The 13,423-nt window shown below is 33.4% G+C and overlaps 1 protein-coding gene across 1 annotated transcript in view; it reads right to left on the bottom strand.

The window, feature by feature from the left end:
• PKHD1L1 (polycystic kidney and hepatic disease 1 (autosomal recessive)-like 1) overlaps positions 1–13,423 on the bottom strand; it is a 168,118-nt gene that overhangs the window by 86,917 nt on the left and 67,778 nt on the right. The window contains exons 31-40 of the mRNA XM_011968382.1: positions 12,241–12,373; positions 11,523–11,718; positions 9,762–9,904; positions 9,236–9,340; positions 8,425–8,613; positions 7,501–7,671; positions 6,716–6,942; positions 4,966–5,950; positions 2,251–2,499; positions 1,128–1,277 (exon numbers count right to left, since the gene is read on the bottom strand). Of these exons, the coding sequence (XP_011823772.1) occupies positions 1,128–1,277; positions 2,251–2,499; positions 4,966–5,950; positions 6,716–6,942; positions 7,501–7,671; positions 8,425–8,613; positions 9,236–9,340; positions 9,762–9,904; positions 11,523–11,718; positions 12,241–12,373 (2,548 nt within the window). The remainder of the gene's footprint in view (positions 1–1,127; positions 1,278–2,250; positions 2,500–4,965; positions 5,951–6,715; positions 6,943–7,500; positions 7,672–8,424; positions 8,614–9,235; positions 9,341–9,761; positions 9,905–11,522; positions 11,719–12,240; positions 12,374–13,423) is intronic.

The raw sequence follows: 13,423 nt of genomic DNA on the forward strand, positions 1-13,423 counted from the left end.
TGAAGGCAAGGTCAGAAACAAGGACTACAGAAACCTGATGCAAAAACATAACGAGAAGATGCAGAGCCAGTGTTAAGACAAACAACCTAAAACCTTGACAAGTCTCGAAGCATTGCTACGTATATATATATATTTTTAATCAGGATTCAAACTCTGGTGTCAAAATGATAAATAAGCTCAGTCATAAAAATATTGCATTTTTCAATATTCTTTGTTAAGGAAGTCAGAGAAAGAAGCAATAATATTTAGAAAAGCTTCAAAAATTTTGTTAATGTTTTAAAAAATGTGTTCACATAAAATATATCCTTTATTCTTCTAGAATATTCACATTGTTTAAATATCTTCTTAAATTTTGTGAAGTAATAACTAAGATTTGTTGTCTAAACTACCAAATATTTAATCTTCACAACAATCCATTGAATTAGAGTTAATAATATCTCCATTTCATACCTGGAGAAACTGAAGCAGAGAGAAGTTAAGTTACTTAGTTAGGGTTACACAGTAAGTAACAAAACTGAGATACAGGGACTCCTCAGAGACCAGGCTCTTAACCATTAACTAAAAATGAATAAGTAAGCATGAGAATAATAGCGAATTACATATGGTTCTAGACATCATTCCATCCACTTTATGTACATTAACTTATTAAACCTGACAAAAATCCAGTAGACTACTGTGATTCATCTCACTTTATAGTTGGAAAAACTGAAGCATAGAGAGGTTAAATAACTTATTCAATGACACAGGTAGGGTTTGAGTTTAGCAATGCACCACCGGCATTGACACTCATAGCCATTAATGGAACTCCTATCTTTAATGGAAGCCTAATATTCTAATGGGAACTAAAAATGTGTTCTCCATTTGGTATGCTCAGTAGACTAAGAACCATCAGTTTACACCATAAACTGGAAAACTGCAATTTATTATAAACAATTCCATCTGCAATTTATGAATCTCAAAAGACATGTGAATCTAGAAAATGTCCTGGAGAAATTGCTTAGAATCAGGACAGTAATAAAGTGATTTAATTACTCCAAGGCAGCCAGTAACTTGAAAAAAGAAATTAACTGATCTTTATAAAATTAACTAGTTCTCAAAGACTTCCATTATTTTTTCTGACAACTTACCATTATTAGATGGAATTTCACATAATAATGTTGTGTAATCAGATCTAAGCCTGTCAATTGCACATTCTGAGCCACAAACTAATATAATTGAATTTTGTGGATTAAATCCGGTGCCTGTCACAGTCATGGTTTGACCCCCACCAAAGCTCCCTAGTGAAGACAAATAAAAAGGAAAAACAAAGCTAATTAAAATAAAACCTCTTCTGTGTACATATTTTTTACCTTTATTTTAAATGTTAAAAGTAAGTTACATTAAATGAAGATTTTCTTAGAACTGAAATTATAGTGCATTATTCTATGAAAGCAACTGAATCTCTTTTGATTATAGTGTTTTAAAATCCTCACTGAGTAAATGTCATATCTGGTAATTTATTTGAACTATTTCTAGGAACTAAAATTTTACTTAAAAGAGATGTCACAAAGGATTTCAGAGTAGGCAAAACATAGACTATGCAATTACAATTTTAATTATAAGTAGGTTGGTTTATTTATATTTTCTTAAAGTTTTTAACCAAAAAATTTTTTAAATAAAAAAGATACTAATTTATGTAGAAATAATTACATACCAGTGATGTCTAAACATGATTTAAGAAACATTTTCACATATAACTGTCATTTTAAGTAAGATTAAGTTTTAAATAAATTAATCATACATCACTAAGAAATATAAGGTATTATATTTTAAAGTTTAGTATTTTGAAATAAATAATTATACACTTAACATGCTTATTTATTTGCAACATAAAGAAAAATATTTGTATTGTGCTATAAGAACTAGAAATTTTCACGGTGAAACCCCGTCTCTACTAAAAATACAAAAAAGAAAAAAAATTAGCCGGGCATGGTGGTGTTTTGCCTGCAGTCCCAGCTACTCAGGAGACTGAGGGAGGAGAATGGCATGAATCCGGGAGGCCGAGCTTGCAGTGAGCCAAGATCGCACCACTGCACTCCAACCTGGGAGACTGAGTGAGACTCCATCTCAAAAAAAAAAAAAAAAAAAAAAAAGAACACACAAAACTAGAAATTTTATGTGTTTGAAGAACATATTATTTTCTAAATAAGGTTTCTAAATAAGTGTTTTCTGAAACAAAATATCTGCAGTTTCCTGCATACTTATGACTACCTTGGCTTGGATTAATATTTTGAATATTAAGCGGGTACTCAAATACAACTGTGGACACGGCTGAGCCTTTTGTCTTATGATGCATCATAACAGGAAATGTGCCCCCAGCATGATCTCCCACGATGCACTGCAACACACTATCATTGGCCATGGTTACGTTACATTGAATGTTATTTATCATCACCGAGATTTCCAAGATCTCAGTGCCAAAGTTGGATCCAGTGATCTCAATTTCAGTTCCTGGTGGACCTAAAAAAAAAAAAAAGCACACAATATAAATATATCTAACTATTAATACACACTCATTTAAAGATATACCTCTTTACTTTTACAAATAAAAGAATACCTAGTGTTTTAAAACTAATATAAATATTAACAATACATGCTGTGTCATACAATACATTTTGACTACAATATATCCTACATTCTACTGTATATTAATTATAAGTGATTTATCTTAATGTTTATTATTTTTCCAGCCTTTCTGTCCATTCTATTGAGTTGTAAGTTACTAATTCACACTAATAGAGAAGAGAGGAGGAGAGAAGAGCAGGTCTAGAGTTAGGAAGTATGAATGTCTGAGCAGCGTGGGTTAGAGCATATTTTAAGGATGAGGCTTACTATCTTTATTTTTGGTACCTTCCTTCCTGACATCAGCAACTCTTTTGAGGAGAGACTACATTTTTCTTAATTCAAACGTTTTTGATAGTTATGACTTGGTAAACAAATTACGATATGTAAATGGGTGTAAGATAGTAAATACAGAAAAAAGGAATTAGTTTAAAGATTTGTAGGTGAATGTTGATGTTAATGCCTTGAATGAGTGCACATAGAACAAATAATTAGATTCTGGCTGTTCTCTTGCTTCCCTCTTTTGACAAATGTACATCAAGGGCATTAAACATATGGAATTTTTCATAGGCTGTTCAAATGAATATTTGCATACCTAAATTTTAAATGAAAATTAGTCAACATAACTTTTTACAAACACAGTGCCCTCAAGTAGTAGTTTGATTTTAATTCAAGTGATAATAATAAAGAATTACCATATAATTGACCATAGTGAGGATTGCTTAAATATAAATAATTATTTTATTTTAAACATGACAGATACTAAAGAGATATTTCATGTTAGGAATAATTTTGTTTGTTTGTTTCTTTGTTTGTTTTGGAGATGGAATCTCGCTCTGTCGCCCAGGCTAGAGCGCAGTGGTGCAATCTCAGCTCATTGCAACTTCTGCCTCCCGGATTCAAGCGATTCTCCTGCCTCAGCCTCCAGAGTAGCTGGGACTCCAGGCACATGCCGCCACGCGCGGCTAATTTTTTGTATTTTAGTAGAGACGAGGTTTCACCATGTTGCCCAGGCTGATCTCGAACTCCTGAGCGCAGGCAATCCACCCACCTCAGCCTCCCAAAGTGCTTACAGGCATGAGCCACCGTGCCTGGCCGAAATAGTTTTAAGATACAATCTAAAGAAAGTTGTATGGGTCTTAACATTTAATTTTGCTTGACATTTTGCCTTTCAAATGCAACAGTGTTGTTCTCAGTGTCGCCTGTCTCTTCAGCAAATAAAAACAGTTCAGTTTTCACACGTCTTCAAGTCTCCTATACCTTTGAATGCATTGTTTTGAAAAAAAAATCATTCAAAGACAGAGATAGGAAGAGACACAGTCCATGGAAATAAGAAACATATGCCACTATTTGCAAAGATTACAACCACATGGGAAAGAAATATGCCATTGCTATTGTTCACATCTTTCAAAATGAGCAAATTTGACATATTAAAGAAGATTTCGACAGCAAACTCTTTGAAGGCAGAAAATACTACTTACACAAACCTGATACATTTCTCTTGTGATGTAACCTAAAAAAGACTTTTCTAAAAGGCTAACATTTAATGAGTTCTTCATTAAATGTACTATTCTAAGTTACATTATATGAATAAACTTCTTTAACTTTATAATGTATGTACCTGCATAAATAAAGAAATTGATGTTTAAAAAAACTTGTCCAAAATTTCATCACTGGAAACTAAAGGAACCAAAATTTGAACCATTTGAGAGCCAAGCTCTCAACTATTACACTACAGCTTCCTCTCCAGAATTCAGTGCATATATAATAAGCATTCTAATAGCTCGAAGATGATCAGAAACAGCATAGCATAATGACAAAGGACCAAGATGATATATCAACCTATTGTTAAATTAGAAAAATGAGTCATGCTAAGTAATTAAGAAAATCTTATTTTATAACATTTTCTCTACTGAATGTGCCAATTATCTCCTTAAAAAGAATTCTGGTGTGCTAATAAGTTAATACTCATTTGTAGTTTCATGGAAATAAGGTCCTCTGAAACACTCTCAATGTAAGTAAGATTGCAACTTTTGAATTTTAACTGGAGTTTCTAGTTCAAATCAACATCAATAACATAAATGAATTAGCAGTTTGGTCTATCTTCACTTATTTTTAGGTCAAGTTAACCGGAATTTTGTTCCTCAATAGAAGTTGAAATTTGTCTAAAATTGTTATCCCATAAATGTGTGAAAAATAATCATACAATACAGACTACACAGAACTTGAATCCCATGTCTTAGGTGTAATTGCGATCATTTATAAACACACCTTAATAGTTATTTACAAATATCATTCCAATTCTATACTAATAAATATTATCGATACAATAATATCAAGATAATAAGGCAGATATTGGAGTACCTCTGCTTGGGATAATTCCTCTGAGAAATGGAGTATCCTCCAGGGCATATGTAAAAAGCAAAGGTGGATAAGCAATTGTATTAACAAAGATTTTAACACCGACCATTCCAGTGGTCCCAGCGGGAGTGCGGCAGTTGACTTCATTGGGGTTGATGGAAATAATTTGACAAGGGTCATCCCCAATAGTGACTGTAGTGTTGCCTGGATAGAAGCCATTTCCTGTGATCACCAATGTAGTTCCACCACCAATGCTTCCAGAAGTTGGTGATAGAGATGCTACTGGGGGGCTGCTGACAGTCAGGTTTCCCAGAGCCAAGCCTTTGCTTCCCACCACAACACTAAGAGAATGATGTCCAACTGGAAGAGGAGTCACAAGAGCAGTGATGTTGTTTTCATTAACCTCTATTGCTCTGAACTGTTGATTTCCAATGAAAACAGCAATGTCCTCCAAAACAGTCCCCAAACCTTCTCCTTCAATAAGAACTTTTACAGACCCTATGACAGAGTTTGGGAAGACTCCTGTTATATAAGGAGTGATGCTTTCTAAATATGAAAAGGTGCAGTTTCCCTGGCACTGGGCAGGCACTCCATGTATTAGAAGATCTACATTCACAAGCTGTTGGGCAGCAGGGGATGTTTCACATTCAATGGATGTATAATCCACTGATAGAACTTTACATGGGAAATGACCCATAAGGACTTTTACACCTGCAGAAGAAACTGCAAATCCAGAGCCTTTTATGGTCACTCTTGTCATTCCTGTAGTTGATCCTGCATTTGGCAACACCAGGTCAATGTTTGGCAAAAGCACAAATCGCCTATCAAATTCATTGGACAACGTATTGATAGCAGTGCCCAAGTTGTAGACAGTCAAAGTGACAATTTCCCTGATACCAACATCCATTGAGTTTTGAGGGTCAATATGACATGTAATTGAATCCTCACTACTTTCTTCTACGACACAGGGGTAGCTACCAATTGTAACCTGTAAGTGAAATGAATGCAAAATAAAACAAGTCAATACATATCTCCAGTATAAACAAATGTTGTATTAGCAACAACTATAAATTTAAAAAGCTAATCATGTGCAAATAAATATCTTTTATTCATAAATTTAATTGGGGAGGGGCTGATTAAGGCATCTCTTGGATTAAATTGTGATTTGTACATAAATGTGCATTGCTACATTATTCATAATAATCAAAAGGTGAAAACAACCCAAATGCCCATCAACTGATGAATGGATAAATAAAAGGTTGTTTAACATACAATAGAATATTACTAGGTCAAAAAAAGAATGAAGTACTGATACATGGTACAACTTTGGTGAATCTTGAAAACATTATGCTGAGTGAAAAATAAATAAACTTGGTCACAATGAACCACATATTGTATGATTCTATTTACAAGAAATGCCCAGAACAGCCAAATCTATAAAGACAGAAAGTAGATTAGAGATTGCCCTGGGCTGGGATCGATGGAGGGGTTATGTGTGATATCTAAGGGATTTAGGGTTTGTTTGTTTGTTTGTTTGTTTTGGTAATGAAAATGTTCTAAAATTGATTGTGTGATGAATGTCAACTCTGTGCCTATGCTAAAAGTTTATGAATTGTACACTTTAAATGGGTGAATTGTATAGTATGTGATAAATCTCAATAAAGCTGATAAAAATTAAATAACAAGGTTATCGTCAAAATACTTTCATTGGGAACATGTAATAGAAGTACAAAGGAGGTATTTATATTCTTACCTTATTAGCACATGTGAGATTACTAAAGCCATGTCCAATAATTGTTATTAGTTCATTTACTGTTCCAGTGGATGGAGTAATGTTGCTTATAGATGGTGAAAAACAACTTGAAACCTCAAATAGCAATCTTTTTGAATTTTTAACCCTGGTATTGTCCAGGCCGCACAGGGGTTCTGTTGCTAAGCAGCCTGCCACAGAGCTTCCCAAGTGCCAGTTCTCACGTCCTCCTTTAGACAAAAGAACTGCCTGTAAGTCATGAATAACATTCTGGAATGATAACTGTTTTTGAACTGTGTTACTTTTTATTTTGATGATGATGGTTTAAATTCTGGTAAATCTTTTTTGAAAAACAAAATGACAAATGGGTCTTAGGCAGTACAAAAGTATTAAAGACCTTATCAAAGATGTCACAGTAAAGAGAGAAAACTGAATATAAAATTGATTTATTTTTCAGTTTGTCCAAGGCCAGACCCCATGGGGAAAATAATAACATCATCTTACATTTTAATATATGTCCAGGCACATACATAGTGTCAGAACATTTTTACATTACATCTCACTTGAGGCACACAACGATTCTGAGGGAGAGACTGGTGGGAAGACATTAACATAATCCTTATTTCAGAGGATAAATTCCAGCCTCAGAGAAGCCCAAACCCATTCAAGGTCACATGGCTAGTAAGAGAGAAGCACAGTGAGACCCAGTCATCTGCTACCTGCTCCGGAAATATCACACACACCCTGGGTCACCTGTGTAACAGAGTTTCCATCTTTAACCATCTTACCATGAGCATATGTGGCTTCAGAGCTACCCACAAACAGGTGCAGGGGAATGTGCCTGGTTTCAGCTGGTAAAACATTAATGACTCCTTGGAGAAAAATGGAGTGAGCCTCATCAACGTACCCGCTGCTATAATAATGGATTCCAGGTGAAGTAAATTGGTAAGAAAATGAACCTGCCACAAAATGAGATTGTACATAATAAATATAAGCAATTAATGCATCTTTGAAAAGAGACTGAAAACGACTTGAAATGATCATTTAAATGCACATGCAGATGACAGTTTCTTATTTTTCAAGTGTATGAAATGTCAACAGAATGTAGTAAGAAAACTCGCTGACTATTAAAAGCTATCTTGTGTAATGAAATTACATTCCAAACAAGATCTAGCATTGATTTTCTAGAAAACCATGGCAAGTCGAGCATAACATACCAAAATTTAAAGAAAAATTCAACATGAAATGAAAGAATTTTTTTCATGAGTTAAAAGTTCAAAATCTTACATGTACAAAACAAAACAGGCAATCTAAAAGGCACATTTTACTCTGAGCTGTCCTATAAGAAACACTGATTTTCAATTGATTTCAGTCAGTCAAAGTTCATCACTTGCTACCAGATTGGTTTGATTTAAACATATATTCCTATTTTATTGCATTTTGCTTTCACAATATGTTTTTCAATTGATTGATTATCACAGCATCAATATAAAATATTTCTAATATCAGAACTCACTTGAGTATGTATAAAATAACTTGCTTACACTTATTGCTAACATTTTTACTACAGCAATAAAATGCCAACTAATTTACCTTATGCATTTGTGTATATTACTTACGTAAAAATACTGTATTAAATCTACCAAAATATGTCATTTTATTAGATCTAGGAAAAAGTGGCATGATGTGAAACCCAATAAGCAGAAACATACCTGATGTAGATTTTTGTCTTCCATTTGTGAATCCTTTGCCATCATAAATTACACTTCCAGGACTGGAGACAGAAAAAACCCTATATCCTATCCCTCTAAGAAATGGATGTGTTTGCCAATGCCATGCCACTGTGTCCCCTACAGACACATTTAGGACTGATGGTGACCAGGCATAACCTAATCCATGTACTGGGAACAAGAATTGAGTCATATTTTAAAAGAAAAAGAGAATTTCTTAATAATTATCTTTGACAACATTGCAATTTATGTACAGTCAGTAGTAAAAACATTTTAATCAACACTAAAACTTAATTACTTACATAATTTAAGCACTAAACAAAAACAAATAGAAATACTGGAAAGCAAGGTAAAAAGAAGATAAGGAAAAATTAAGTCACAAAACTCCAAAAGTGATGATCAAGACAATTTGAAAAAAAAAATTAGAAGTCAATAAATAATTTGCTTAGAAAGCTTACAGAGAATATTTTTAAAGCTATGATCAGTTTTATTTGGAATGTTCATTCAGAAATCCATGACGGATAATAAACTACAATTTGGGAGTTTCTGTACTGCAGCAAAACCAAATGGCAATTCCTGAAGTTGGAAACTGTAAAGTACGGCCTTCTAGACTCAATCTACCGTTAATTCACTCTATATATGACCCTCTATGTCAAGCAGTTACTGCTGACAAATTATAAAAGAAATAAGAGTACTCAGTCTCTCAATAATTTGAAATACAAAATAAATAAAAATCAAATTAATTTCAGGTTTAAGTGCTTCCATTTTTTCATAGTATATAAATGGCTGATACCTGAATCTTTCCCATTGTTAGTAATCCTGAATATATTCCCAGTTGAATGAAGAATACATTTTATGACATTTTCTGATGATGATGTAACATTGCAAGGGATGGACCCTAGAAAGAATAAATACTGGATATTTTTAAAAAGCAAACATTTTGTCAAATTTTTTTGTGAATTACAGAGATGAAGTATAATTCATCGACAGCCAAGACCCTAAAAAAAACTCTGCCTTATATAGTAGGATCTTCGGTACTTCTTTTCTCATAGTAATCATGTATGAGTACTCATTGTCTGCAGAACAACTCCTCCACTCTATATGTTGCATACACATTAAATACACAGTAATTATTTATTGAAATCAAAAGTAGTTATTCAGTTTCTCTCTATCACTTTAACCAAATACACTTAACCTTTTTTATACTACTAGAAAAATAAAACTGCGATTTAGAATCTTCATATAATAACTCAGCACCTATAGTATATCCTTTAAGCTGAGAAAAATGTTAATCACCTTCCTATGAAAGAAGCTCTTACCTAACAGCACGGTATTGTCAGCTGGTATTGTGCTGAATCCAAAACCCCTTATGGTGATTTCAGTTCCACCAAACAGGGAGCCTCTTTGTGGAAACATGCTGGTCACTTCCAAAACATACTGTATTGAAGAATTTAATTTGTCTCTGAGAAAAAAAAAATGGATACATTTTTCAATGAGCTTTCTTCTGGTTTATCTCGCTAAACTTACCTTGCTAGGATATGATTTCTTTAGAAAGAGGAAATAGTTGGATATTTAATTATACATTAGTTTTTCAAGATAGACAATCTGGCAATTATCATAATCTTGATTTGGTTGGATAGTATATTCAGTATTTTCCCCTAACTATGAAAATTAAATTTCTGAACATTCTAATGGCAGAAGAATTTGAGATGGAAGATCCTACAATATTATGGAAAAATATGCTTATGAGAACTGAGGTCACAAGAAATACATTAGATTTTTAAAAATATTTTATATTTCATTAGAGTAAAACAAAAAGGTAGCTCTGCTTTAAAAATAGTAATTAAATCTCACACATTTGAGTAATCAAAGTTTTGTAAAATTAATTTGAAGTTATTCCATGTTTGTTGAAAACTTGTCACGGTCTCCCTTCCACTACTTCAGGGAGAGAGTTTTTAATTTATTTTGCTTGGTTACAGACAATGCGTCTGCTAGGAGGCCTTCAAAATGTAAATGCTTTTCTGATATGACATACTTGACTTCCACATTCAAACTTCCCTCGTAACTTAAGAGAGGCAGAAAAATTCACGTGAGTCACTGTGTCAACTTTTAACTTCCATAGCATAACTGTGGTATTTCTTGAATCTGAATACACAATTTTGTGTGGTGTCAATTTCACCCATTATATCGTCAAGCTAAAGCACAAGCCAATACAGAACCCATGTAAGCTCTGCCCTGTGAAACCAAGAGGAGATGGATGTAGTGCTGAGGTTTATGTTTAATGTTGCTCATTTTCATTTACTTCTTGCAAGATTTTGCTGCAGTCATCTCCTTCTACTCTGACATTAGCTTTATTGGCCTTTTTGTATCCATAAAATTTCAGTATCTTCCTTTTCTAAGTATTCTAAACCAGTAACTTCCTCACACTGGAACTAAATTTTATCAGTTAACAAATAGTCTCAGGGAAAAAGAAATACTAAGTCCTTACAGAAAATTGAGTTGGAGAAAGACTCTCTGCATCCTCTCCTTCAAATGGCCACCACCTACCCATTTCTTGGTTTAATTGTCACCTTTTCAGAGAACCTTTCCCTGATGCTCAGGATAAGTCAGCTCTCTCTATTATAGACTCTTACTGCACCTAGTACCTCTAACGCATAGTATTTTTCACATTTACAATTGAACTCTTGGTGTAATCCTCTGTTTGAAATCTCTCTCTCCAAGAAAATTGTGAGCACCATTAATGCAGGGGAGATGTCCCTCTAATCCAGTGTAAATCCAGCCAGCAGCACTGAGCCCCTAGAAGCTACTTGATACGCATTTCCTGAATGAATCAAAGTCATGTGACATATACATAAGGCTAGTTGTACAGAGAATTTTACAACCTGATCTGAATGGTATTGGTCTCAAAACTAGGTGTCATATTACAGTTCTATGAGATATTCTCAGCATATTTTGCAAAAGAAGATGTAGAAAGGTAAAGAGAGCAACCCCTAAAGGTTAACGCCTACTTCTTTTCCTATCCCAGTTCCACTAGCCCCATGTGTTCCACAACTCCATCAAGTTTGTGTTCATTATCATACCTTATTGATGCAAAACCCCAGTTTCTGACTTCTACGTGGATATCTTGTTTTCCAGGAGACAACTTGGGCAAAAGACATCTAATATCTGTGAAGTTCCAGTGAAGAATCTGGCAGGTTTTTCCTCCAACATACACCGCCATGTTTTGTGTGAGTTCATTTCCAAAATTATAGCCCTTAATTGTTAAATTAACTTCTCCTAGTATTTTAAAATTTTAAAAATAATGCAAAAAGTTCAACTTGCTATCCAGTGTGAAATTTGCATATTAAATAAATCAATTAATCTCTCATCTTTCATTGGATTTAGGAAATCCTAGCACTTAGAGAGGCAAAAGGAAAAACAACGAAAGAGTTGGTAGCAGCCACAAAGGGATGAAATGTACATTCAATTGCTCAAAAGGAAAAAAGATGACAAAGTCCTTTTTTAACAAATATTACCATTTTTCTCCTTATTGCATATGTTCAATATAAAATAATAAATAGATTAATCTATGGTAAAACATACACACACATAAAACTATAACTGGTTTCAATTTAAGAAGCAAAACTGCAGAAGAAACTATGCTTCAAAAGCCTTTCTAGAAATGTTTTTTATACATATGACAATACGTATACATACATACATGCATATATATGACAATACGTATACATACATACGTGCACACACATTTTTATCCATATGACAATAAGATATGACTGATCTTATTGAAGAATTTCTTACCTAGTATTGTTCGTACTTTTGGACTAAAATCAGTTATAATTGGCGTCTGTAAACAATTGTAACTAAAAGCATCCCCTGCTGTGACTTGAAATCCATTGGTAGTAACTGAAATATCAACTATACCCTCAGTTTTCTAAAATAAGAGGAAAAAAATTAGAAAATAGTAATTGTTGAGATACAGAAATACACGGGCTGAAAAGAAATAGATTATTGAAAATAAACTTCTGAAGATGTTTTATTTCAAAGCCTTCATATATTTTCATATATTTAGAAAGTTGTGGTGTCAAATATAGGTTACATGCTTGAGTTCTCAAAATAAAGTTATATGACATAGTAGTTTCATGGGTTTTATGATCCATTCAAATGCATCTATATTATTGGATTTCTGATGGCTCCACAATATTGTTGAGATGTTCTGGAGAATTGATTGTCTGATAAAGCATTAAATACTAAAGTTTGACTTTTTGCTTTTAAAATAGACAGGTATAGTTCTTATTTCTCTTCTCTGACAAATCATATCATTATATCTTTTGAAGACCTTGTTCCAGAGTTCAAGACTAAGCACTTGGACCCCCTAAGAAAACTATTTGATGCTTTTGCAGGTATAGCATCTATGCAATTCCCAATTAGGAAAAACATTTTTTCACATCTAGTATTTATTTAATCCACACTCAGTGTTTAACTGACTGACATATTGTAAACAAAGTAAGTTTTAGTTTATTATATCCCCTCAATTCTCATCTCCATCATTTAGTCCAAAAAACAAATTTCTTTTTCCTGCAGATTGCAAATACAAAATACCCCCATTTGTTCTGCTACATTTTTTTAAAAAGCCAGTGACAGTATTCATTATGTTTTGATATGTAATAAGGAAACCAGAGTCTTAGTTTAAATTTTAAAACTATGCTTTAAAAATAAAGAACAATGATTGATTCTAGGATACAATATTCCACAGAGAACTTCAATTTTTTTATGAAACTAAAAATTTAATACATTTAAACTAAAACTTTAACACATTTAAAAATGTATTCCTGGCTGGGAGCAGTGGCTCACACCTGTAATCCCAGCACTTTGAGAGGCTGAGGAGGGGGTGGAACACGAAGTCAAGAGATTGAGACCATCCTGGCCAATATGGTGAAACCCCATCTCTACTAAAAATATAAAAATTAGCTGGGCGTGGTGG

Source organism: Mandrillus leucophaeus, unplaced genomic scaffold (genome assembly GCF_000951045.1).
Source record: "Mandrillus leucophaeus isolate KB7577 unplaced genomic scaffold, Mleu.le_1.0 Scaffold840, whole genome shotgun sequence".
Taxonomy (NCBI): Eukaryota; Metazoa; Chordata; class Mammalia; order Primates; family Cercopithecidae; genus Mandrillus; species Mandrillus leucophaeus.